Raw genomic sequence first — 27,992 nt, 5'->3', positions numbered from 1 at the left:
TTATCTTAGTTCTCTGTGTTTCTCCAATTCTCTCTGTTTCGTTGGATAGACTCTCCCTATTTCGGTTTCCCCATGCAACAGTTTTTGTTTACGATTGATTATTTTTAAACAAAAATCTCGTGTTGCGCTTCACTGAGCGTCACAGTATGTTAATTCTCCCAAAAGACCCAAAAATAAAAGAGTCTTCTCGTTTGGATCTGATGTTCAGTTGCATCGCGCTCGCGATTACGTGCAACTGTTTCATTTCGGTTGCACTATATCGGTTTTTAGTTTAAGATTTTTACCCTTTATTTTTGCGGTTTTTCTCCTTCGCGGAGTATCAAAAAAATATATAATAATGTTTGACTAAGTTGAGCGGTTTAAGTAGCTAGTTTTTTCCCTTATTCTGTGCTGTCTTCTTAGTTTAAAAAGTGTTTGTAAAATATTGAAAATTTTACGTAAATTTTCCCACATAACCTACAAAATTATTTGGTTTTTTTGTGCGCGTATTCAACCCGAAAAGTGGCAAAAGAAATATCATCGTGTCATCAAAATCCTAATGTAAACAACAAACAGGAAAATGGATCACATCTAGAATAAATAGAAATATTCATTCGAAACTGACAGGCAGGCGCAAGTGTCAACAAAGGCGGCCAGGCCAAGAGAAGACCGGGAATAGGCCATAAATTATTTGGTTCAAGTGCAGCAGCAAGAGTCGCCATGAATCTGTATACTCTATACGATTGGGTAAGCACAGGAATCCATTAAAGTATTAACATTTTAACCCATTGGAGAGCTAGAAATCCGGCAAACATCCATCATTTTTCATGTGTGTGGCGATCGCAAGGGGAAATACAAAGTATTCAATAGGATCCACCTCTTGCCGCACATACAATCCACAAACACACAGCAGAGAGCCAAGAAGAAGTGTGTTGTTTACAAATGAAATCGAAATTGAATGCGCCTTTGAACTTTCGATTAGACGACCACAAGGCCCTTCAAAATATTTACAACCAAGTACAGTGGAAACTTATTAAGACAAGTTTTATTATTATTAGGAAATTTTATACAAACTTATAAGGTTCAATTTGTAGATATTGTTTGTCTTTGAAAGATATTAACTTGTTATATATATAAATACAATTTAAAATGTGTGGAAAATCATCCTGTTTAAACAAATATAAAGCAAACTCCATACAAAACAATCATTTTGTTAATATTAAAAAGAAACTGAAGAGGTATAACTTAAGCTTCAACTATTTATTTAAGGGTTTCTGCTAGAATTTCGGTATTTGTTTAAGTGTGTTAGAATTTGTTTCCTCTCCACTAAATAAATTGTAAAAATTTATTTCACGTGCCCTTTAAAAGCATTATCAACTGTATATAGGAATTCCTTGTCTTATCAACATTGCGCCATCAACATTCTGGCAACAAATGTTGCCCGCAAACACAAACACTGGCACACACATATGTACTCTTGCTTACATCGCTTATGTTCCACATATAAATTTTGTTTATAAATAAAAAATGGGAGCGCACATTGATTCGGTGCACGGAACCGCTTGGAACCGCGTTGCAAATTTCCGCGGCACACTCTCTACTCGCTCTCATCAGTGGCGGCGGGCTGCTCTTTTCCATCGCTTTTCCTTTGATTTTCCTCGGATTGAGTGACTGATTTCAATTGAATGTCTCTTCTGGCGTTTTATTTATAAAAGAACTTGCACTGCAGGCGGTCGCGTCGCTCGTGCGTCTTGTGGCGGCGGCTCCTCCCCGCACATTTATAGCTCTGAGAAAAGTAGATAAAAAAGTGCACTGAAGTTGAAGAATAATTTGCATACAAGTGGAAACTCACAATGTGACGCGGACACATAATAGGCAATTGTCAATACATGGACTCTTTACTTTTTTAAGTGACTGTAAATTGCATTTAATTGAGATAACTTTATCGTTGGATCGAATCGGATGAAAGAGGCGTCGAAATGGGGAAATTGCATGTGAGTTATTTGACGTCGGATGCGAGTGATCTTTAGCATCAACCGGGTTGACATTTGGCTCATTCTTCATTCCTCATGTGTTTAGAATCATTTGAAACCTCTGGATAATTGGATTTTAATAGTATTGGTGAAAATGATATTGTAATTAGAAGAGAAAGTGTAGAATCTAAATTAAAAGTGTGCTTTTTAAGCTAGTATTTCCTTCCTGCCATTTTATTTATTACTTTTTTATCTGGAATATTAAAACTAGTGCGCAATAATAGTATCACAGCTGTGTTTCTTATTATGGGATCAATAAGATAATATATTAATAAAAAATAAAAATTATAAAAAATAAATTTAATTATCTAAAAAAAAAAACAAATACTGCTTAAGTTTATAAAATCCCTAAAAAGGCGTCCAAAAGTATGCTAAAAGATTTTAAATCGTAAGAGGATTTTTATTTACACCAAATATGGTACTTTATAAATATTATAGCATACTTTTAGACTCCTTTTTAAGAGGTTTAAAAACTGTAGTATAAAATATAACAAATAAGTAAATAACTTCCTTTCGATTTCAATATCCAAATAACTAGAAAACCTATTCCAAATAATGTTTAGAAAACAGTAATAAAGACCTTACATTTATATTATCCTCTCAAGAATTATATAACCTTTTTAACGCCCAAGAAAATCTATTTCCTTCCCTCTTACAACTTTTCCCATTTCATTGCCGAGTTTTTGCCTGGCAAAGCCATTAATTTAATCATTTTCGACAATATGCGTGCTATTATTGAAGGTCTATATATTGACAATATCTTATGAAAAATCAAAAAGGGAAAACAGCAGCTACCATTAACTGAGACATTGGGCTAGGTCCTGTGACCCTATCCATCCTTCAGCCTTTCGGCGGGAGTGGCAGGCATTGTTGCTGTTTTATAAGTTGGCGAAGTGCAAAAACCCCAGACGACGCCGACGATCCACCTGAAATGTGTGTCACACCCAAACAACGGCCCCCTCGATAGGGGACTAAACTATAGCAACAAATAGAACTTTTATTTTTGCTTTTTGTTTTTTGCGAGGAGGTGGGAAAACTTTCGATTTCGCTTTTCCGCCAAACAAGAAAGCACGCACACTCAAAAGAAGAAAACTAACCATGTTGCCATGGCTATGATGGCAAACTTGTTATCCCGATATGCGTTTAAGAATCCAGCTGGGACTGGGACTTTCTTTTCAGGAGTCCTAAAGTTTTGGCTTTGTCTCTTTGCCTGACAAGTTCAAGGACGTTCAAATAACAAAGGAGGACTGCGGGAGGAATGGGAAAACTTTTGCACAAATATTTTCCGGCTAATCTGAATAGTTTATCAAGCATTACGAACTGACCCACATGGCGTATGAGCAATATGGAAAATACTGTCTTAGGCAGATGTTCAATTACAGTGGGTCTTGAATATAAGGGCGATTGTATAGAGAACAGAAAATTCAACTAAGGAAAGGAAAGGTTACTTCCCAAAACAACTATTCATTCTTGGGAAATATTCCATCATGATATAATCTTAATAGGTTTTTCCTTATACCTCTTTTCCCACATTCCCTTATAACCATTACTTACTGTACCCATCGTCTCATAAGTTCAAACAAATTTATTATTCTAACGTCAAATGCATTGCCTTGGCACATGCCTATATAAAGATGCTTGCAAGATCTAATTAGATCTCCAGCTGTGTGGAAATGTAATTGGAAAATGCCTAAATATTTCCTCACTCAATTCGGGAACGGATGCATCATGCATGTGTGGCACACGTTTCGAACACCTTCCCACCCGTAAATATATGTATATGTATTTTGGATCACTCAAGTGGACACCGAGTCGTCTTTCTTAATTAATGTGGGCAGGGCCTAAAAATAAATAACTCTGGCATATGCAACTCCAAACGCCAAGGAACAAACTTTATTACCAAACGCATAAAGATGCTTCAAATGTTTCTAATTATATTTTTTAAAGGGAATCCAAGACAGCCGACCCACAGCTGCAATCCATCAAGGAATCGGTGTGGGCAGTGAGTTCCCTTCTCTGATAGAAACACTTGAGATGCAGGTCAATTTGAAATTTGATGTTGCCAAACACACATATAGCAATCAACATTTTATTTACGTAATAAAGTCGCCGCTTTTTTAATACCTTTCACCCAAGTTTAGTGGGCCGCAGACCAGAGAGACCCCCTAAAGAATCCTCACAATGCGTCTCTCCTTCGACGGTGACAACTGGGTGACATCATTAAATCGTATCGCAATCTAGAATATAAATTTATGGCGGCAGACGACGCGTGCTTGCCTCAAACTCAAATGGCAGGGGCTAGCTCTTTGGTAGTGGGCACAACAAGTGGGCCAAAGCTTGCTCTGCTTTTCAGTTGTTATTCAAACAAATTTTAGTGTTTTTAGATTACAATTTAATAAAAGGAATGTTCAACTTATTTTGTGGAATTTATCAGTCTATTAATTTAATATGTTATGGTTGAAAAGGGAACATTCTTTTGGATGTTATTATTTTATTTTATATTTTTATTTTAGGATATTTGGATTTTTACTGTAGGATATTAAAATGTTGTTCGTTTTATACCTAAGATTTTGGGTTTAAAACCCTGAATTTCTAGGTTTAATGTAATATTTTTTACTTCTTTTAATAACCTTTAATATATCATTATTTACATTATAGATCACATCCTTGCTCCGACCGCACAGCGCCAGTGTTAGCTACAAGGCAATCGAAGCGGCAGCAGTCGAGGAGTTGCCAGCAACATTATCCCAAGCAGCAACAACATCCCAGGCAGCAGTCACATTATCCCAGCAAGCAGCAACATTATCCCAGCCAGCAGCAACATCTCAGCCAGCAACAACATCTCAGCCAGCAACATCCCACGACGCTGGAACAACACAAAAAACTTGTGTGGATGTTGAGTTTGTGCCCACGCTAAATTTTCTGTTCGAGAAGCCAACAACAACAACAGCAGCAACATCTTCTGATGCGCAACAGTTTTCCGAGCAAACACAACATGTTGCCAACGCGGCGGATAATGATGAACCTGCAGATGATTGCACCTCCATCGTCTCCGAGGAATCCAATGATTCCACGCACACTTACATAATCTCCAGGAGCAGTTGGACTCCAGCCACATCGAGCAGTACACCCTATGCGGTCACCTCCACAGATACCGCCGAATTAATCAGGAGGCAGAACAATCTCAGTCTCACCGAGGAGGAGGACCAGTCGGCAGTGTCATCGTTTAGCATAGAACAACCCACCAGTTCCATGACCATTGACATGGCTGATCAGCAGACGACAGCAACAACGACCACAACTACCAGCAGTGTGGATGTGGTGGCTGCAAACACCACGACGACTACAACTACAACAACTAGTAGTAGCATTGAGGAGGATATCGAGGAGGCCATAGAGATCAGTGAGGTGGAGGAGCAACTGAATTCGCCACTCGAATCCCTGTCGGAGGCAGCTGCTTTTGCTCGGCCTAAAGAGCAGCCATCGAGTGCCAAAAGCTTGGATAGCAATCTGGAGGAGGAAGAAGTTAATGAGGATGATGAGGATGAAGATGCAGATGAGTTTCGGATTGATGATGCCGAGCTGTCTGGTGGCAATTTGGCCCAGCACTTTTTGGTGGATGACAGCGAAGAGGAATCTGATCTACCTGCTCCCGCTTCCAAAGTGGAGGTTACTCTCTCCTCCAATGACGATGACTTTGACATTAGTTTGCCTTTGGAGCAGAGGAAACCAGTGCATTCCCTGCACGAAGAAGAAGACTCTGTGGATCAGAGTTTAAGTAACCAAAGCACCACGGATGATGTTTCTGAGTTGGCTGAAGAGCCGCCACATGAAGCGGAAGACAAGACCCAGGAGAGTGATGATGCCCCGCAGGAAACTCATGTAGATGAAAGCCAAATGACCGAAGAGCAGGATCATTCAATGGAGGAAATTTTGGCCACCAATGAATCCATTGAGGTCACTTATGAAGCGGAGGAAACCGCCAATACAAACTCACAAAAAGTGGAGTTAATCACGGACTTGGATGAAGAAGAACAGGAACAGCAGGAACAGGAGCAGCAACCGGCAAGACTCACATCCACAGTGGAAACTTTAATATTGCCACCGCTCCAGGAGCCAAAAGTGGTGGAGAACAAAGTGGCTAGGGCTCTGACCACCCTGCGTTTAAAGCCCGAGTTAATGGAGCCGTTGGAACTAACCCTTTTGGAAGTAGAAGAGGACGAAGATGATGATGAGGACGATGAAGAGAGTTCTCTGCAGCTAATGAAGCTGCGTTTGATGGCCATGAATCAGCAGATAATCACAGACAATGCACCCAAGCTTTCGCCCACGGAAGCAGAGCAGGCACAAGTAACTAGCACTAGCACTAGCCTGGAACTTAAGCAAATGGAGCGTGTGCCTCTAACGGAATTCTCCAAGGATGTTCTGGAGGATATCACTGAGGAAAGCGAACGACAGCTGTCCATGAGCACCACTATTGAAGAAGAACAGGAACCACCTTCTCTGTCCCTGGATGAGTCACGAACACTGCTCCTGCAGGCAGGAGTACATAAACCCGGAGCCGTAGAAAGCAGCTCCAGTATAATGCAACAATTAGAGGCCAAAGTCCAGGAGTTGCACACTCAATTGGAGACCAAAGACAATTGTTTGGCCTCCTTGAATCTGCAACTGGAGGCGGCCAGAAGGGAATCCAGTGCGGGCCCAGCTTCAGCCAGGGATTCCAGCTCCATGATGACCAACTCCACAGAGTATCGCACTCTCCAGGATGAGCTGGGTGGACCGGTAACTAAAACTTTAAATAAACTTTAAATAAACATTTAAAATTTTATTTTTTATCCCCACAGACCCTTGACATCTATGTGGAGATGTCCCGGCGGGATGAAATGATAGCCAAGCTCACGGATTCCCTGCAGCAATCCCTGACTGTGCGCGAGAAACTTCAAATGGATTCAGATCGCCTGGGCGGAGAAGTACAGAACTTACGCCGTCAGCTTCAAGATGCCATCGAGTCAATGAAACGTTCCAGCGTTGGTTGGCCCGATCAGGATCAGGAGAATCCTAACCAGCGTCTGTCAGAGATCTCCATGGATCTGATCAGTGAAAGTGACGACGACTTGGATCGGCATTTTCTCACCGATAACGAGGAGCGTGTATCGCGTAGCTCTAGAGAGAGACAGTTGCCTCAGTTCCCAGCCAACATCAATGATGAACTGCAGCCGGAATGGACACCGGCCTTTAGCAAGCAAATCGAGCAATTTCACACTTACCTTTTGCCCACGGAACAGAGAATATTCCTTATGGTTCAGCGCAAATTCGATGACTATTTGGGCCAGCAGCTGGCCTCGTGTCGGGATCAGGGCGTTCAGGAGCTAAAGATTGCACGGGATCAGTGGGAGAGCGAGAAGCAAACCGCCGAACAGGTTCAGCAGGCAGCCCATGCCAAGCAGATGGAGGAGCTGCGCAAGTACTTTGAGAACAAGTGTGCTGATTTGGAGAAACAGTTCTCGGACGATGTCTTCTCGCACAAGTCCCAGCATCTGGCTAGCGATAGCTCTTCGGAGTGCTCCGAAATGGATCAGCTGGTGGAGGATGAGGTGGTTGTTGCGGCGGCGCCTGCAGCTTCCTCCAAAGAGCCATCGCCACGCAAACGAAAGCGAGCCGAGCTCCTGCTCAGTCCGAGTCACAGGCAGATGACACCTTGTGGCCTGGACTCCCTGGGAGGAGATAACCCAGCAGCGGCCAAAGATGTGAGTTTAATCAGTCATTACATATGCATTGCTAAAATATTATGATTCCCTTCCTTTTCCAGCTTTCTCAGGATATAACCGATCTGAAGAACTTCTACCAAGCCCATATCAAGGAGCTAAGGCGGTCGCATGAGGATCAGGTGCGCAAGCTAAGCGACCGTGTCAAGTTCTATGAGCGTCGCCAGGGAGACGATGACTACAAGGTACACATTCTTATATCCTGGCAATTTCTACTCCTCAATCCAAGCTTGTTGTCTCTACTAACTCAGCTAACTGCTGCATGTTTATTCTTGTTTCTCTTCTACGATCTTAATAACCCAATAAAACGGACTAATAACAATTGTAACTACCTGCAACACTCCGACACCCAAAAATAACTAACACAGCCTGCAAGCGAATCACCCGCGCGTACCTGTGGCGCCGGAGAGGGGCCCGCGAATACCTCGCTGATCATCATCGATGAGGATGAGCTGAATTTGAACAACGAATCCCAGGTGATCCAGCGTATAATTGAGGAGTATGAGAGGAGGTTGCAGGAGCAACTTGCTTTGGCCCGTCAGGACATAGCCAACGAGTTGGAGCAACAGATTCAGGTGAGCGTCGGCACAGGCAAAGCTTAAATATAATATTTAATATTATTAAATGTCATTTATTATATTTAATACAAAATTGCATGAGTTTGTTTGAACTCACAGCTCGTTTTTTGTTTATTAATTTTTAACAAAAAGATAAATAATTGAATAACAAAATTAATTAAAAATTTTAAAATTAGAAATAACAAAATATCAAGCTAACTTCGGTAAGCCGATGTTTATATATTTTATATAGTAAATTATTTATTTTTCACCCAAACGTAGTTTGTGTGATTCACTCCCTTGATTTTAGGGTCTAATCTTAAAACATCTTCCTTAGCGTAAAATCCCTTTCCCTTTAGCATAATTTATTTTTAAAATCGGCGCACGCTACTTGCACGAAAAAAACGTGCAAAAATTGTCAAGCAGCCAAAAAACTCAAATGAAAGCAAAAGAAACCGAAAAATAAAAAAAAACAAGGCAAACAAGAAAGGAAGCTAACTTCGGCACGCCGAAGTTTGTATACCCTTGCAGATTGGTTTTCATATTTATATTATAAATTATAATGCCGAAAACAGACACTAAACGGAGTTTCATAACATTTTACCTATACTTAATATGTTTACAGTTTGACAGTTACAGTTATACATTCCCAGCTTTACATTTTCTCTACATCTACGGATCACTTATATGGCAGCTATATTATATAGTTCTCCGATTTTCATAATATTGTTATCAAAATTCTGAAATAATACTAAAAGCTCATGTCTCAAAGTAGATGAAAATACGTTGAAAAACAACGAAGTTATAATTTTTTCTATCGCTTTCCCTATCATTCCTATGGCAGCTATAAGATATAGTCGTCCGATTTTCATTAAATTTATACCAAAATTTTGAAATAATACCAGAAGCTCATGTCTCAAAGTAGATGAAAATACGTTGAAAAAGAACGAAGTTATAATTTTTTCTATTACCTTCCCTATCGTTCCTATGGCAGCTATAAGATATAGTGGTCCGATTTTCATAAAATTTTTACCAAAATTCAAAAGTAATATACACACCTGATCATAATAATAGGTACATACATCAACTCAGACTTTAAGGTTACAGAAAATAGTTTTATTCATTATTTTAAACTTAAAATTTGGTCTCATTGGTTCTTAAACTATTTGTGTTTAATCAAATAAACTTTATTGTAACATAGGTTAATAATATAACAAAAAGGAGATCATTTTGTGTCTTAGATACGTTTTCAGTCTGATCAAAATAATAGGTACACTTCAAGTGTTGATGAGAAAAATAAATTTAAATATATATTTTGCGTTTTTTTTTTTCTAAATTTGTATTTACTAACTTAGTATCCAGTGTATCCACCTCTATTTTTGGTCACTACTGCTATTCTTTTTGGCATACTTTTAATAAGAGCCTGGCAGGTTTCTACTGGTGTTTCATACCACAATTTTTGGACACCATCCCATAATTGTGCTTTATTTGATAATGAATACTTTGCCAATTTCTTTTTTAAGTCTCCCCACAAGTTTTCTATGGGGTTTAGGTCGGGGGATTGGCTTGGCCACTTCAGAATGTCAACTTTTCGGTCCTCAAAGAATTTAGATAAAAGCCTTGATGTATGCTTAGGATCATTGTCTTGCTGAAATACCCAACGTAATGACATATTTTCTTCAGGATATGGTACCATAACTGTTTCCAATATGGATTTGTATTCTTCAGCAGTCATTCTGTTCGTAGTCTGATAAATTGGACCTACGCCATACCAGAAGAAGCAACCCCATACCATTATATTACCACCTCCATGTTTGACTGTTTTCTTTGTAAACCGTGGATGAAATTCCTTTCCATTAGGGCGTCGAACATTCCTTTCACAATCATTCCCAAATAAATTTATCTTGGTTTCATCGCTCCATAAAATGTTTCTCCACTTTTTCTCCCCGATGCATCCTACCCAGTCTTTGTGGTCCCTTGCAAAAGTTTGCCTCATGGTGATATTTTTTTTGCGCATAAGTGGAACCTTTCTGGCAATTCTTCCTGGTAGGTTGGCATCTTGTAGTCGTCTTCGGATAGTTGGAGCACTAACTGAATTCCCAATATCTGCTGCAATAGCCTTCGATGACTTAAATGGGTCCTTTTTGCTTAAAGATACTATGTAGTGGTCAAGCGTTTCCGTTGTTTTTTTTGGCCTTCCACGGGATTCCTGTCTTGGTTTCCTTTCTAATGCATTTTTAACAAAATTTTGGGACCTTTTCATTAATTTGGCAATAGCTCGTAAAGATTTGCCATCTTTTCTCAGACTAAGAACCAATCGAGCTTCTTCTTTAGTACAATAAGAATTTCGACCCATTTTTTCTAAAAAAAATAAATATTTAATTCTCTTAATTGATAGTAGCTATACGAAATTTACCTTAAGTTGCCAAAAAATCACTGATTACAAAATTATTCACTTGTTATTTATGAGAAACGGAGACTGTACCTATTATTATGATCAGGCGAAATGTGTGGTTGACTCACAATTTATAGAAAAGCTTTGATATTCGGGGATTCCCCTCGTTCAACTCTTTGTCACAGTGTGGGCAGATATTGACCATAACAAATAACCAAAAATTTTAAAGATGTCAACACTTAAAGTACGAAAAAACCATCTATAATTAAATAATTTGTGTATGTACCTATTAATATGATCAGGTGTGTATAATGGCCATGTCTTAAAAATTGTGCAAAAATGTTAAAAAACATCCAAGTTATAATTTTTTTTCTAAAAATTTATCGAACATTTGTATGACAGCTATATGATATAGTCGTCCGATCCGGCCCGTTCCGACATATATAGCAGTGAGAGTATATAGAAGACTATATGTAAAGTTTCATTCAGATAGCTTTAAAACTGAGGGACTAGTTTGCGTAGAAACGGACAGACGGACAGACGGACAGACGGACAGACGGACAGACGGACGGACAGACGGACAGACGGACGGACAGACGGACATGGCTAGATCGACTCGGCTGGTGATGCTGATCAATAATATATATACTTTATAGGGTCGGAAACGTCTCCTTCACTGCGTTGCAAACTTCTGACTGAAATTATAATACCCTGCAAGGGTATAAAAATAAGAGCAGCAACATGAAAATCATGCTGGCAACGACGAACGTGTGCCAAAAGAACTTTCAACTCACTTTGAATTTATGTAGCATTAAATCTGTGTGCACTTTGATACCTGGGCAATCCATCTATTTATACCTGACGAAGGCAGTCAATGATCCCCTCTCAAGGCGTTGACGGACGGCGCCCCAATCCTTTCCAGCAATCCCCACTTTCTGGCTCACCAAATATGGTGGCCACGTGTCGTCGTGAAAAATAGATAAAGACCCTGCACCTCCCTTTCGATTTTGCTTGACACAAAGGCAAGTATTTGTTGTTCTTATTGTTGAACACCAAAATAAATCCAACGAAGGTCAAAGACGACTGGATATTTGTACCATTGTCTATACAGTGGAGATTGGTTAGAAGTATTCTTTAGATAGGAAAATAATATATTTATAGGAAAGGGAAAGGTGTTTGGAATTACTAAAAACAAGAGGAAAGAGTTTTTCAAAATTAAATTGTACTTTTTAAAATTTTATTAATATTTATGAAATATGCTAGAATCTGCCACTAAATTGCACAAAGACTTTAAAAATAAAATATAAATAAATATTAATAAAATGTAGAATCAAAGTTTAGTTAAATAAATATATATGTTAAATACCTTAGATATTTTTCTTAATAATTGTTACAAAAAAAATCTGGGAAAGAGGTTCTCAAAATGGTGAACTCTTTATTTTCCTTTAATAATTTCCCTTAAAAATTAATCCACTGTAATTTTTGTTATTCCAAATACAAAATACCCGAATCATTTTGATATAAACACCCGTCTCTGTTGTTGTTGCTCCCCCAAAGACATTTCCCGTCCCACTTATGATGTCAAAAAATAGTCTCCTTTATATGTATCATATGTTGGCTATCTTGGCGAACGTTCAGCAAATTTCGCAGACATTCTGCCGAAGATTTGACAAAACAAAGATATATGTCTAAGCATACATATAGAAATACCATAAAACCAGCGCGCCAAAAACTTTAATTGAACGAAAAACATGTGCTCTTGTCCTGTTGTCACAGCATTATATTTCATTTATTTCACACTTTTCTAATAAAGTCGTGAAATGGAGCTCTAATAGAGACAAAGTCGGAAGTGTGTAGACCGGCTTAAGTTGGGTTTAATAAAGGGGGGGAAAACACCCCCAAATATATAGAAACTACATGCAGCATATGCAGTTCTTCTGCCCACCAAAAAACTTTTGAAAATTAACGCTCATAAATTTGAATTAATTTCAACACGCACACACAGGCAGGCAAAGAAAGAGAGGAAGCCCTCACTCTCAGCGCTCTCTCAGATTCTCCCTTAGCAAAGCGTTCTCTCCGATCTTCTATATATATTTGCCTGCCCGCCTCAGTTGGACCGATCAGTCTTTTCCGTTACTTCAATGCGTGCGTACGTGAAGCGTATATAACGGATAATTCATTCATTCAAAAATTCAGAGACTTTTTCTGAGAGCGCAGAAGAGAATTCTTCTAGAGATCTTCAAGATCTTCAAGTGGTTTTTTCGTGGAAAGAAAGAAAAATAGGCAAATCATTGCCAAAAATCATACAAACAAACAAATATTTAAATTAAGTTGTGTTTATTGTGTCCATTAATTGGAAATTTGTGCGAGTGATGGTGTGATTTGAAACCTAACGGATTTTTTTTAATGGTTCTTCTGCAAATTAAAGGAATTTACGGATCTAAAAAAGGAACTTTAAAAGTAAGCAAAAGGAAAAAAGACTAAACAAACTCAATTACTTGAGTGTCTTTCGTCCATCAATCTAAAGTCACCCAAAAAAACAACCGGACTCTAAATAAACAAACTTCCTGCACTTTGTCAAAGACAGACGTCTTCTCTTCCCCATCAAACTGGAAAAGTCATTGGCCTTTCTCCATCCCGAAAAAACAGAAATTAAAAACCAAAGAATTCCCATTTCCAGGGCAGGAGTTTATTTTTGTTTAAAGGCGCAAAATTTTCGAACGAATCTTTATTTTTGGGTTTATATTTAGTCAAAGTCCCGGGATGGTCCATAAAGATGCACTCAGTCAGAGAAAGTGGTTCTTAGTTTAAGTAATAAGAGTTTTACATTATTATTAAGAGAAGTCTGCAAAAGAAAAATATTTTATCTGAATTCTTATGGGATTAATTATCAACAGATATGTTGCAAATAATTTATACAGCAGAACTACAGGGAAATCTATAATATACCTTGTAGTCCCAAGGCTTATTAACCTTCAAAAACCTCTTTGTAAAGTTCACCAACTGTTCTCACTAAGTGAATTTTGATATTCAATAAGGGGAATATGTATTTTCTTAATTCTTATGGAATCAACTATCATATAAATATACATACATTTAGCAAACAATTAAAAGAAAAGAGCTAAAGGTAAATCTAGTATATTCCCTTGGCTTATTAGCCTTCGAAAACCTCCTTGTAAAGTTCACCAACTGTTCTCACTAAGTGAATTTTAATTGAAAAACGCCAACGACCAGGAACGCCCCTAAAATTAAGTCATCAAGCCAATCAATTAGGGCAAGCCTTTATAAGGATTTTCCTAGCCTCAAATCAGTTTAATAAGTGTTCAAAACCTGTGCCATGGATTACGACCGGATTCGACCAGTGCGCTTCTTGACAGGATTCTTGAGCTTCTGTCGTCTCTGGCCAAGAGATGGACCCTTACCCAGGCAGGATTGGAACAACTGGAGGACTTATCTAATGCACGCTCCCTTTTCCATATTATTCATGGTTCTCCTGTGGGTGGAGGCCATGATGAGCAAGGACATTGAGCATCTTGCCGATGTCCTACTGATTGGCCTGAGCACCACAGCTTTGGCAGCTAAAATGGTGAATAACTGGAGATATGCCCAAGTGGCCCAGAGGATCCTAACCGAATGGAGTACCTCCGATCAGTTTGAGTTGCGGAGTCAAAGGGAAGTGGACATGTGGCAGTTTCAGCATCGTCGCTACACTCGGGTCTTCATTTTCTACTTAATGTGCAGTGCGGGTGTGATACCCTTCATTGTGATCCACCCTCTGTTTGATATTCCCAATCGATTGCCATTCTGGATGTGGACACCTTTTGATTGGCAAAAAACAGCATACTTCTGGTATCCATTTATTTATCAGCTTATAACGATTCCCATTGTTTGTTTAAGTAACATCTTCTTGGATGGTGTGAATTGGTACATGATGCTTCATTTGTCCCTCTGTTTGAGAATGCTGGGCCAGAGATTGAGTGAGTTAAGGGCAAATGGTAAGGACAATGATAAGCTGGAGGAGAAATTCCTAGAGCTGGTGCATATACATCAGAGCCTCAAGCGACAGGCCTTGGACATTGAGACCTTCATTTCGAAGAGCACTTTTACCCAGATCTTGGTCAGCTCCTTGACCATATGCTTTACCATATATACCATACAGACGGTGAGTTTTTTAGAAGAAAGAAAGCTGGGCTGTCTACACAGATTTCTTAAGGGAATTCAGTCTGTCAAACTTGACGAGTCCCTCTGAGGCACTGTTTGGGCAGCTCTTTTTTACAAAAATTTCTTTATATATATATCTAATAATCCTTGTAGAGTCCCGTGATGCAGGATATAAACAAATTTGCCGCCATGCTTCAGTATCTATTGTCCATGATCACGCAAATCCTGTTGCCCAGCATCTATGGCAATGCTGTTATTGACTCTGCCAATTCCTTGACAAGTTGTCTTTACCATTCCGATTGGCCAGATATGAATCCTCGAATGCGTCGCCTGATTCTCATGTTTATGGTGTACTTAAATCGTCCTTTGTCCTTGAGAGCTGGTGGCTTTTTTCATGTCGGCTTGCCATTGTTTACCAAGGTTATTGGGGAAAAAGTTTGAAATTTGAGATCCTTTCTTTAACATATCTTAATTTCAGACCATGAATCAGGCCTATAGCATCCTAGCCTTGCTGCTCAACATGAACAAATAGAAGAAAAAAGAGTTCTGGAAACTAAAAAAAAGAAAACACAAACTGTGCTTTCTATTTTGGATTAGCGAGAAGATTTCACAGTTCGTTTGGAGATTTATTGCCGCTGCGTCTTGTTATGCAAAAATCTAAAAATATATTGTAGCATTGCACGAAATATACACGTATTCCCATATATATATATCAAGTACTACATGTTTGCTGCACATGAAATGTAGAAAATTGCAAGTGACGAAAATAAAATTCAGATTTGACTCGCGGGAAAAGTTTCACTGGGGAAAAATACGGGAAAAATTCGTGTCATTTACCCAAATAAACAAAGGGAGAAACAGAGGGCGTAGAACAGTGCGTTTCAGGGTTTTAAAGCTATAGAAAAATCTTATAAAGATGAAATTTTGATCTTAAAATATTTTTATAAATTTATTTTAATTTTATTAATCTATAACGGACTGTCTGCCTACGCAAAAGCCTCAAGTAAATATTGGAAAATATTGAAAACAAAGAAAACTTGTTATCTGCCGGGATCACGACCCCTTTTGAGAGAGACATATAGAGAGAAGCTCTCTCTTTCTCTCAGATTTAATGAGGAAGAACTTTAGAGATAACACAACTTGCCCATGATAATTCATTTTATTTAACTTTCAAATCATTATTCATCAACTGTATTTAATTGTATTTAATGTGGTTTTTATGGTTGCTTCTCAAGAGTGAGCAAGAGGGTGCCAGACCAGCCAAAAATAAACCTCAACTTCACCCACTCCTGCCTTTCTCTCTCCCTCTCCTCTTTTTCTCCCCATTCAAGTTGGGGGAGAATCTTTATTAAGATTTATGTATCTGGCTCGGAGTTTCCGTCTTTGGATGATCCCTTATAGAGATCAAAAATAAAGAAAAAAGAACAACACACACACATCATTTCCCATATATATCATGTAAATATTTTCACTTGAAACCATAAATATTTATGCTCTGGTGAAAGGCGGGAAAAGTTTCCCATTGAAAGCTCTGATCTGTCTCCGAGTTCCAGGCCTTTCGCCTGCAATATGCAACCGAATGTTGCCACACATTTTCCGTAAACAAAACATTAAACTTTGTAAACAATTTGCATTTAATTTTTTTCAGAATTTGTTGTCGGAGAATACCGTGGACGATCAGCATTGGCCCAAGGAGCTGATCTTGCTGCGCGAGAAGTTTACGGCCAAAAGTCAACTGGAGATCACTCAGCTGAATATTAAACATGCCGACGAGGTGAGTTTGAACATTTTTAAAAATATATTTAAGAGTAGAAAATTAACAGAAAATTTATTAAAATTATTTCAAAGATGTCGCGCCTGAAACTAGAATTCGAAAAGCAGTTGAATCGTAAGAACAAGCGCCATTCCACCTTCGATGCAGCCCGTGACCTGGAGCAGGTGATCTGCGAACGGGATGGCCTCAAGGAGCTCTCAAAGAGCTTCCGCAGCGTACTCAGCCGGTTGGCCAAGTGTGTGGCCAACTGTGAGGAGGATCTGAACTCTACGCTCTCGGAGGAAGTGCAACGTCTCTTGCTGCCTCACAGCCGCAGCCAGGATGCCGCCGATGAGCTGGAGGTCACGCTCAGTGGTTCCCTGAATAACACCAGGCAGTTGCTCCGTGTGCCGGATGTTCACAGTCTGCTGGAGGTGGTGGAGGATCCCAGTCTGGTGCAGTTTATAGACAGCAAGAGCAATGAGGAGGCTAGCGAGGATTTTGATTTGAATGATTGCTTGGAGCGCCTGAAGTTGGAGGCTTCTTACTTGCTCCACTTGTCGGAGGATTTGCACAGGCCACGAGGTCAGGATGAGGCCTCAGAGGAAGCTCTAGATGAGCCGGAGAAGCAAGAGCACGAACTCTGCTGCGAGGCGGAAGATGGCCTTAAGACCACAGCAGCTGTGCTGTCTAAATTTCTGCGCACCAACTCCTTGAATGACCAGCAAATGGGCGTGGCCAATCAGCGCAAGAGCAGCAGTCCGGAGGCAGGAAAAACCCACACCTCTTTGCCTCCAGATCTTTATGAGCAGGAGGGCAATGCCTCGCAGTTATCTTTCCAGCTGGTGGAGCTCAAGAACAGGCTGATTAAATCGGAGACTGATCGCCAAAAGCTGCAGCAGCAACTGAGTCACACCATTGATCGCAATGCCGAGCTGGGCCAGGAGTTGCAGGCTTTGAGGGATCAGCTTTCCCAGCTAAACTCCTTGAATCATACAGACTACAACGAGGGTTATGGCCTGGGGGGACCTGGACTGAAAAGTCTGCAGGAGCAGGAGGGATTGGATCAGTCGTCCGCCAGTTTTGTGGCCCTGCAGGAGAGGGCGCGTCACCTGCTCTCCTCATCCTCGCCGGTTAAGGACACACAACCTTTGATCAGAGATCAAGGAAACTCCACTGTCATACTCTTACAAATGATTGAAGACTTTTGCCGCGAGGGCGACAAAGTGGTGGAGTGCGGCAAAAAGGATCGCGAGGATCTGCAGTCTCAGGTGAGTTTAAGATGAATATTCCCTCTGCCCCTGTCCCCCACAGAAGTTATCCCCTTCCTCCCACCAAGTGCTAAACGCATGATCCGTACGTAAACTTGATCAAAAGCCGAAATAAATTCGTTTAGTTTGTAAGTCAGGTCTTTATGTTAAGTCAATACCCGCTCCTAACCCCACAACCAAAACACAGATCGATACCGCTGACAAGCAGCTGAAGGACACCAGGCGTTTCCTGGAGGATCAGGCCGCTGAACGCGAACAGGAACGCGACGAGTTCCAGCGCGAAATTGAAAGGCTAAAGGCCCAATTGCGTGACAAGGAGAAGGAGCATAGCTCCTATGCCAATGCCTCCGAGGAGGTGAGTCCTTGACCACGATTATCTCACATCTACATACGTACGATCGCTGGGATTGCTTGGTCTTGATTTTCGGGCTTGGTTTGACTTTTGTTTTTTGCGTTTTGCCTTTTGGTTTACCAAGTCTTTTTCTCTCTGATTTTCTATATCTCTGTTTTCTTTTTTTCTATATTTTTGTATACTTTTTCCTATTTGTTTTTGGTATTATTATAATAGCTTTAGTTTTGGTTATAAGTTTAGTTTTAACTTATTTAAGTTTCCTCTGAATGTTTCCTCTTTTTTATTAACTGACACAATTATGCACCTCTATTTTAATATAAACACAAAATCGCTGGGAAAGCATTGAAAATGCTTACAAAATCGCACGAGCCTCAGGCAGGCACCTGTTGGGCATAATTTCCACTATAAATCCCCATAGGGGGGAAGTCAAGGGCAGCATTCAATATCTGTATTTGTATCTGTATCTTTTTGTATATATGTATGTATATGCCAGATCTTTTGTAAGAACGTGCCGACATATTTATAGACCCGGAGAAGTATACATACATACACTTAAGTGTCTGTGCCAGTCGTAGCCTTTCATTCGGATTCCATTTAGCAAAGCTACCTCAAGTTTAAGATCTCAGCGGGATTGGAGAGACTTTTTCAATGTCATTCGGATATATGCAGGCACTTTGTTACGAAAATGATCTATGAGGAAGTGTTATAAAAGTTTTTGGATAATTTACCAGTGGGAAATGATAATGTAATAATTAATTTGTTCTGGTTTAGATTATTACAAAATATTTAATGTGCTTTATGGGGATTTTTATTCTTACAAAATGTTTTGTGCGTTATGAGGCTTTATTTAAATTTTAAAAATTAAACGGCATTTTTGGAGCTACAAGATTTGAACGTATTTTTTCTAAAAAATAATTAAACAACGAAAACTGAATTCTAAAAAATTAATTTTTGGTGAAAACTATTTTATAGTTTTAAAATCTATTTAAAAATTATACATTTTGTAAATAATAAAATTGTTTTTATCCATAATTTATTGATCTAAAATCTAATTTATTGCTCTAAAAAATAAATCATTGATAAAAACTATTTTATAGATTTTAACTCTATTTTAAAAATTATAAATTCTTAAAAAAAATATTTTTTTTTAGAAGCTTTTCTAATTATCATCTTATTATTCAAATTAAAGTCACATTTTACTTATGGAACTATAGTTTCTTCTTAATAAAACCAAATATTTAGATCAAGTTATGTATATTTATATTTATTACAACCTTATTTTGCATTTATAAATTATAATTATTATTTAAGTTTGGTATTTTGGCCCTCTTTAAATGAAAGCCTTAAATGTTTCTTGTATTAATAATACTAATTGGATCTAAACAATATATTTGTAACTCTTTTTGCATGCACCCCATAAATAAAACTGCAACTAAACTACAACTAAAAATCAACTACAACTTAAAAACCTGTGCACCCTTTCCCCCTTTTTCCCCCACTGCGCCTGCACAACACACACAAAAATAATTGAAGTTAGCAAAAAATAAGCATGTAAGTTGGTAACTAATCCTGGACATGATCTCGGACCCGCACAGTCACCACAATTCAACTTCATTTACCAAGCATTGAATATTTTATTTAATTTTTTATGTAATATTTAATTTATTATTATTATTCCCATTCAGTACGCCCAGCTGGAGGGTCAGTTGCGTGAGGTGAGCCACCAGCTCAGCGAATCGAATGCCAAACGGGACAAGTTTGAAGTTGAACTAAAAGCTTCGATTGACAAGATTTTTGTCCTGCGGGAAATCATCTCGGAACTGGAGACCCAAGTCCAGACCAAGGCCATCAACGAACAGGTCCTGACCGAGAAGACCAAGCAATTGGAGGACTATGTCAATTTGCAGATCAAGGAAACCGATGCCCTGCAGCAGGAGGTGCATAGTCTGAAAACGGACATTGGAGAGGGCTATCAATCACGCATCAGATTGCTGGAGGAGAAGCTGCAACTGGGAAGACCCACTGCTGAGCAGGGCCAGGTTCTCAAACAAGTGGCGGAAAAGCTGCGTGACATTGAGACCACCCTGGAGCAGAAGACCAAGGTCCTGGAGTCACTGCACAACTCCAACACGGCCTCCAATTCAACGAGCTTGAGTGTCACCGAAGATGTCTCTGTTCATGGCAGCAAGAATCGCACGGCCGAGGGCTCGCCAACCCATACATCGCTAACTATTGAGAATGTGCAACGGGTCACCGAGAAGCTGGACAAGCACACCCGGGTGGAGGAAGCGGCTATCAAGCGGATACGCGATCTGGAAATGCAGGCGCAGCAAATGCGTACCGGCTTTATGGTGAGTAAATGTTTGGGGGTTTGTGTTTAAGGGGGGGGGGTAAGGTATTTAATTTTTTTTTTGTAAATTTTTTTTTATTTTTTATTTTTAAAGTTTAACATCTTAAGAATATTGTGTCCAAGTTTTACATTGATCAGAGTGAAATTGACGAAGTCATGCGGAGTTGAACGAAGGTCGGTTGGTGTTCAATGCATGGGAATCACAAAGTTTAAAGCGCTCTCCTGAAAAATTCAATTTTTCAAATCGGTGTACACGATTACAGAAAAACTACTGGACCGATCGATTTGAAATTTGGCACACACATTCTTTAACTAATTCCTCAGGTATTCACGTCGGCCTTTTTTTAATTTTTAATTTTTATATATTTTTAAATTAAGAAATAACGTTTTTTTTTTAGTCAAAAATCGGGTTTTTGACTTTCAAATTTCCTAAAAAATCACAAAAAATCTAAAAAAAAAACGCTTCGTGAATACCTCGGGACACTTATCCTTTAACGAATGAGGTATAATTTTTTTAGATCGGATGATCCTGTGAACTGTTAGGTTGTACACCGCAAAACAACTTTTTTTGGAGGCGACTCGGGAGATTCCCTATAACTTCTCTACCTCTAAATATTTTTCAATACAAAATTTATCAAAAATTATTCAAATGTTGTGTTATTATATGGTATTTAATTCATTAAGCTAACTTTAGCCGTTTCGCCACAATAATTTTTTGAAAAGTTGCCTTTTTTGCACCGAATTAACCTTACCCCCCCCTTAAGCTAAGTCGAGTTCGAATTCGATGGGGAAGGGTTTGAGTCTTAGATTCTGAGGTGAATTTAAATTAAATTCTTGAATGTTTTCAGATATTTTATTAAATATATTCATGTTGATATTAAGTTTTATAAATTTAATTCTAATTTAAAATGTTTATTTTTTTTTAATATTAATTTTATATAATATCATTTTCATATTTTTGTTACTCAAATGAATTTTTTGTTTTGTTTATTAATAATATTCAAAATTTATAATTATTAAATTTTTTTTATTAGGTTCCTTTAATTTAAAAACATTAAATTATACATTGTATAATTCGAATGAGTGGGTTGTGTCACAGCTTAAGATCTAACACAATTTTTAGTTCAAGTTTTCGAGAAAGATTCGGTTGGGTTTGTGTCTCTACTCAAGCGCTGTTTTTAAATTTCAACGAATGCTCTTTTCTTATATTTAGATGCTTCTCCGCTCTGCTTTTTCCTCTTGATTGCTCTCCCCTTGCCCTTGCACAAATTCTCTTGGCTTTCTCGATCAAAAACATCACTCAGTTGCCTTCCGAATGGCACTGTGAACGGCAGAAGCGGAGGAAATGTTTGCTATCTTATATATAATTTTTTATCGCAACTGAATAAAGATATATATGGCTGTCCAAGAGATAAATCTATATAGAAAAAATATAAAAGACTGCTTAAAATAAAGACTGCAAGTGGCACAGGTTCCGGAAATGTTTCAGTATCCAAAGATTCCCTTGCGAGTGAGTTTTTCAAGTGAATATTCTTAATATCAGATCAAGGTTCCCCCAAAAACTGAGCTCTCTGTGTGACAATTGATGTGCCTGTGGCAGCTAGTGTTTATTTGTTTTGATGAATACAGTGTTTTTTTCAAGGCAACCATAATATAAATATAAAATAATATAATTGAATTTGTTGTGGTCGCCCGTTGCCATAATGTTTTGTCCATGCATTCACCGTGGTCATTGTGGGGCTTGTTGTGGCTGAGATATTTGTGATTTTTGCGGGAATTTGGCACACTCGATGTCATAAATAAATCGTTGGCTGTTCCTGTTCCCTTTCTCCCATTTTGCCCGGTTCGTTCCACTTCAAAAATAGCCTAGGCACTATTTTCCTTCCACTTGAAAACATCGAATGATAATAAAAACAAATCATTTGGCGCCTTCGTTGGCACCTGCCACATTTCCGTCATCCTCAGAGTAAGCTCCTGGACCTTTTGTCACTCCTTGAAATAGAATGCGTAGAAGTGCAGCTTTGTTTACAATGTGCATTCTCCCCACAATTGAAACACTAATATGATGCTGTAATGCCTCAATAAATTCCATTATGTTATGGCACGCATCCCGCTGCGTTGTTTGGAGAACGGGGAGAGTGATTTGCTACGTTCGGGATGCTGGATACTCGTTGGAGGTGGGGCCTGGAGCGGTTGCATTGGGGGAAGCTGCGTTCATATGCCCGCATAAATATATACTTAAATGGATCAAAAACGAGTAAACACCAGAGGCGAAAAGCAAAGAAATGCAAAGAGATACTGAGGAACAGTGGGGAATACATTTTAAATTAAAATTTTAAGGCTTAAAATGAATAATATATTAGTTAATGAATTCAATTTCATATTCTAATAATTAAAAATCAATAATATATTATAAATTCAAAATATATTAATTAAATAATTAAAATAAATACAACTAAACATTTTCTTAAAATTAAAATTCTTTAAATAATTCCATTTAATAATTCATTAAATTGAGATAAGAACGTCATAACGTTCACAGCATTACTCACTGTTATTTTTCATATTTACCCGCAAAGATGGCTCAATTTAAACAATTTAAAAATATTACCCACACACACAACCTACTGTGCAATGGAGAGATATGGAATACTTCCACTTTAATTGAAGTTGGAAAGGGTTAAATGCAGATGAAGCCAACGGTCAAGCGGTCGGTCATTGGACTTGCACCCCCACAAAATAAAATATATATAAGGAAGATCTATTGCAGAGCCACTTGAAGATTTTATTAAAATTTTTTATTTTAGAATTTCAATACAAATAAAATAGTTTAAAAATTATTTAACATTGTTTTCTTGCAATTTAAACAAAATTATTATATGTTTCCCAATTAAAAACAATCCCCTATCCCTTCTAGGATCTCCAACATGAGCGGGACTCGCTGCAGGGTCGCATGGATGAGCAGACCCATCGTATATCCACGCTCCAGAATCGCCTGGAGGAGCAACGCCAGCGGGCCGAGCAACTGCATCGTGCTGGCACCTCTGATCTCACCACCAAAGTCCATGAACTTCAGGGTGAAGTCCAGAATCTTAGCGAGCAGTTATCTGCACGGGACAAACAAATGGCCACCATGCGGCAGCAGCTGCAGCGCAGCAAAGAGGAGATCATGCGACTCGAAGCAGAGGTCACAGTGCGCACCCAGCCAGATCGCAGTTTGGTGGACAAGCTGAAGGCAGAGGTTCAACAAAAGGGCGCCGAGATAGGCAAGCTCAAGGAGAAGATACGCACGGAGATGATCAATCGCCTGGCCTTGCCGGATCTCATGCAGACCATGCTGGCGGACAAAAATGATGAAATTGATCACCTACGCGATCAGCTGGATGCAAAGGAGAAGGAGCTGCTGCAGGCTACTCAAGCACAGGATGTCAGCCCGGCTTCATCGCCGGCAGGAGGAGGAGAAGGAGGAGCGGGTGGAAAGCTAAGTGCACGCACTCTTAGCGATATAGGATCGATTACCGAGTTCCCCGAGCCGGATGTGGATCGGCGAGCGGCCATGCGCAGCCTGAATGCTCCTTTACACATGACAGACGGTGCGGGCGGCTTCCTGCATCAGACAATGGTGGGTTTTCTTTGTTTTCAATAAATAAAATTGTTCATTATTGATATTCCTTCCTTTACAGGAGACCTCCAAGGAGGCTGTGGCTAATTTAACCCACAAGCGCACCGATGACTTGAGTGGTTTTATGGCCCCGTATCCGGTGAACACCTTTGAGCATCCCCATTACTTCCAGGCCTTGGGGGTTACTGCTCAGAGCAGCGATGGCCTTACACCTGGCCTGGTGCCGCGGCAGATCAACTTCTCGAACCTCACAGAAGACTCCAAGGTCAACAAGACACCCAGCATGATGGTGATGCGCACACCGGAGATGCCCAGGCCCATGACCCCACCAGAAGTACACCAATTGCGACAGAAAGTGTCCACTTTGGAGCAGGAGAAGCAGCGTCAACAGAGTGAATCAGAGAAGAACTTGCAGGATCTGCAAATGCAACTAGAGCAGGAAAAGGAGCAAGTCAATCGACAGTCACAAAGTCACCAAGAAAGTGAACAAAAATACAGACTTCGCATTGAGTCCTTGGAATCCAAGATCCTGGAGGCTGCTGCCCAGGAGGCCGCCGAGCGTGAGAATCTCCGCAAGGAGCTCAACTACGTAAGCGTTGCCCATGGCCACTGTGAGGATGCGGCTGCTGCCCGCAAGCGAGAGCTTGAAGCTCTCAATGCGGAGGTAAAAGTCAAGGCTGATCAGTTGCAGGCTGCTCTCCGACGCTGCGGGGAGCTGGAACTTCAGGTTCTCACCTTAGAGCGGGATCTAGAGCGTCTCAAGAACAGCGAGAACAGCTCGAAGCAGTACTCCGTGGATGAGATTGCCCAACAGGTGGAAAAAGAGCTAAACTACTCCGCCCAGTTGGACTCGAATATACTCAAGGCCATTGAAAGTGAAGACGAAAACAATCTGGACAAGAAACAGCAGCAGAAGGAGGTCCAAACGGAGGAGGAGGAGCACCTGCTACCTGGCACTGGTAATGGCACTGATGATGAGAACTTCACCGGCGAACGGGAGTTGCTGAATCAGCTGGAGGCACTCCGTGCACAGCTGGCCGTGGAGCGTGAACAATGCGAGACCATGAGCAAGGAGCTGCTTGGGGAGAAGCAGCATTCACAAGACATCCAAGAGCAGGATGTAATCATCATTGAGGCCATGAGAAAGCGTTTGGAAACCGCTCTCGATGCGGAAGATGAGCTCCACAAGCAGCTGGACCAGGAACGCGAGCGTTGCGAGCGTCTTCAAACACAGCTGACTTCCCTGCAAAGAGCAGAGAGTCGAAGGAACAGTTCTCTGCTGCTCAAATCTCCCGGAGATTCCCCACGCAAATCCCCGCGTGCTGACTTCGAGTCGGAACTTGGCGACCGGCTGCGCAGTGAGATCAAGATGCTCGTGGCTCAGAACGAACGAGAGCGTGAGAGATCGGCGGATGCCCAGCGTAGCAGCGAGCGGGAACGCCAGCGTTACGAAACGGAGCTCCAAGAGCGAGTGGCTTACTGTGAGCGACTCAAGCAGGAGATGGAAAAGCTGTCCCGGGACAAGGAGTCAGCAGAAGCCGAACTGGAACACTTCAACGAGCGTTTAACCCTCCAAGCCAGCGAGGTTGAGAGTCTGGAGGCAAGGCTGGTCACCCTGCAAGAGGCGGAGACCCGCAGGGCCACCACTCGCACCCGCCAGCATCAGGAGAATGTTCAGCTTCAGGCCGAGATCCATGAGCTGCGCTCTAAGCTGCTAGCAGCCGAAGCAGCTAAAGACTCGCTCGACCAAAAGATCGTCCAACTCCGCTTTGATGTGAGTCGCTCGGGTCAGAGGGAAGCCAAGCTGGCCGAGGCTTTGGCCCAGGCCAACGATCGCTTGGCCCACAGCACCACCGATGACACTGTGCCGGCCCAGTTCCTGCAGAAGATGAAGGAGATCAACACGCTGCTGGTGGAGAATACGCAGGAGAACAAGCAAATGGCCGAGACGGTGCAGTTTTTGGTGGGCGAAAGGCTGGCGCTGCAGAAGAAGTGCGAGGAGCTGATGAGTGGCTCTGGGAATACCAATGTAACCGAGCTGGAGGAGCGCTGCCGGCAGCTGATAGGTCGCTATCTGCGTGTAGAGTCGCATCGCAAGGCTTTGGTCTACCAGAAGCGGTATTTGAAGCTCACCTTGGAGGGTTACCAGGCCAGTGAGCAGCTGGCATTGCAGAATCTGCGAGGAGCACAGACTGGTAGCCAGCGGAATATTAAAAAGAAGTTCAAGTGAGTAACTAGAATAGAATAATAAAATATAAAAAAAATATTACTTAACTTGATATCCTTTTACCCTTTTGCAGGACTGTTGCCCTGGCCATCATTGCCATTCAGCGAATCAAGTATATAGGACGCATTTGGCACACGGGCAAGCGGATTGTAAGCAAGTCCGTCTTTACAATAACTCAGCAAAGGTAAGGAATCCACTTGTAGATCTTCTAAAACATAGAAACCTTGCTGTACATAAAAGCCTCGATGTCATAACATTCTCTCTCATTCCCCCTCTAAGCTCTAAGATGCCCCTAGTGACGGTCAATATGAAAGTTAAGCTAAGCAAGGGCGATTCAGCCAAGAAATAGTCAAGGTCTGGGCTTTACAAATGAAAGCACATCTCTTTTTTTAAAGGTTCACCAACATTTTTAGAAATTAGAAAGAACAAGAGTAGTTTTAGAAATAGTTTATAAAATTTTACTAACGGAAAATCAATTGGGTTTTGGGTTTCTTTTTTAAAACAAATATTTTAAAGGGTTTGAAAAACCACAAATTATATTTTATTACTCACCTAAAATTATATTTTAAAATCACCCATTTAAAAAGTGTCTTTTTTTAGATTTGACAACTAATCTTAGCTCTTTTTCCAGAAGTCCTGGACTCAATATGAATGTGGCTCCTACTCTGCCATCTCCTTTGCCTGTGCCCAACTCCTCGAACCTACCCACCAATAATAATAGCCACAGCCTGACGGGACGCCTGAGCTATGCACCCGTCTCGCCACCGATGGTCAACTACAGCACATTGCAGCCTATAGTGTTGCCATCGGATTTTAACCTCCAAGCGCCAACCACATCGTTGCAGAATTCTATCTCAAATAATAATAGTAATGATGCCAATGGTCTGCCTTCTTTGGCCAGATTAGACTGGCCAACGATGCAGAAGCCCAAAAGAGCGCATGCGCGGCATCATTGAGGTGAAGGAAAGCCACCTTAACTTAAGTAAAGCCATAAATCGAAGACATTTTCTAAGAGCATGAGATCCATTTTTAGATTAAAAAAATTACCTGTAAATCCCCCATTCTCTCCCCTTGAAAAACTATGTTTTAAGCTGTTGTGTAACCTAGTTTAAGGATTCGCGCAAAAACCACACCAAACTTAGGCATGTAATTGATCGTCTGTAAGTGTTATTTGTATTATTACCGCCCAAGTGTAGACGTAAGCATAAACCCAATCCAAGTCCCAGTATTTTTTAAATTTTGTTTAAGCAGAGACCCTATTTAATTTGGATTTAACTGTCTAAGTTTATTTTTAATAAGTTTGATTAAACCGAAATTGATTTTATATTTATTATGTTTTTTGAGTTATTTCCTTTGAAAGTTTTCTGTACAGAAATATGGAATGTGCCTTATGGGTGAGAGGATTCAATGGACAATTAAGAATTCAATTCACATCAAAATCATTCAAATAAAAAGTTAACATGTTAATGAAGTAGAAAAAACAGTTTTTAAATGGTTAATAAGGAATTAAACTTAAACTAGGGGTAA

General features: G+C 40.1%; 2 protein-coding genes across 9 annotated transcripts; both read left to right on the top strand.

Annotated features, from left to right (window-relative positions):
* Nucleotides 1–450: 450 nt before the first annotated feature.
* Plp (Pericentrin-like protein) lies at nt 451–27,789 on the top strand. Of its 8 annotated transcripts, none has more exons than XM_017163966.3 (13): nt 451–726; nt 4,671–6,794; nt 6,857–7,759; nt 7,822–7,962; nt 8,146–8,352; nt 16,539–16,664; nt 16,739–17,914; nt 18,102–18,269; nt 19,952–20,617; nt 23,534–24,238; nt 24,300–26,464; nt 26,539–26,649; nt 27,100–27,789. In XM_017163966.3, the coding sequence occupies exons 1-13, from the start codon at nt 700–702 to the stop codon at nt 27,419–27,421; spliced, it is 8,841 nt and encodes a 2,946-aa protein (XP_017019455.1). In that variant the 5' UTR covers nt 451–699; the 3' UTR covers nt 27,422–27,789. The 8 variants fall into 8 exon arrangements, with proteins under 8 accessions (XP_017019455.1, XP_017019454.1, XP_017019458.1 ...); XM_017163965.3 differs by having other exon boundaries at nt 452–726; nt 27,097–27,789; XM_017163967.3 differs by lacking the exon at nt 451–726 and adding an exon at nt 1,790–1,973 and having other exon boundaries at nt 27,097–27,789.
* Nucleotides 13,222–15,673, top strand: Or71a (Odorant receptor 71a). The gene is made up of 3 exons (XM_017163975.3): nt 13,222–14,891; nt 15,044–15,310; nt 15,369–15,673. The coding sequence occupies exons 1-3, from the start codon at nt 14,067–14,069 to the stop codon at nt 15,420–15,422; spliced, it is 1,146 nt and encodes a 381-aa protein (XP_017019464.1). The 5' UTR covers nt 13,222–14,066; the 3' UTR covers nt 15,423–15,673.
* Nucleotides 27,790–27,992: the final 203 nt, after the last annotated feature.

This window comes from Drosophila kikkawai, chromosome 3L (assembly GCF_030179895.1).
Source record: "Drosophila kikkawai strain 14028-0561.14 chromosome 3L, DkikHiC1v2, whole genome shotgun sequence".
NCBI classification, from domain to species: Eukaryota; Metazoa; Arthropoda; class Insecta; order Diptera; family Drosophilidae; genus Drosophila; species Drosophila kikkawai.
The sequence above is the reverse complement of the archived record's forward strand: the minus strand, read 5'-3'. Positions and strand labels throughout refer to the sequence as shown.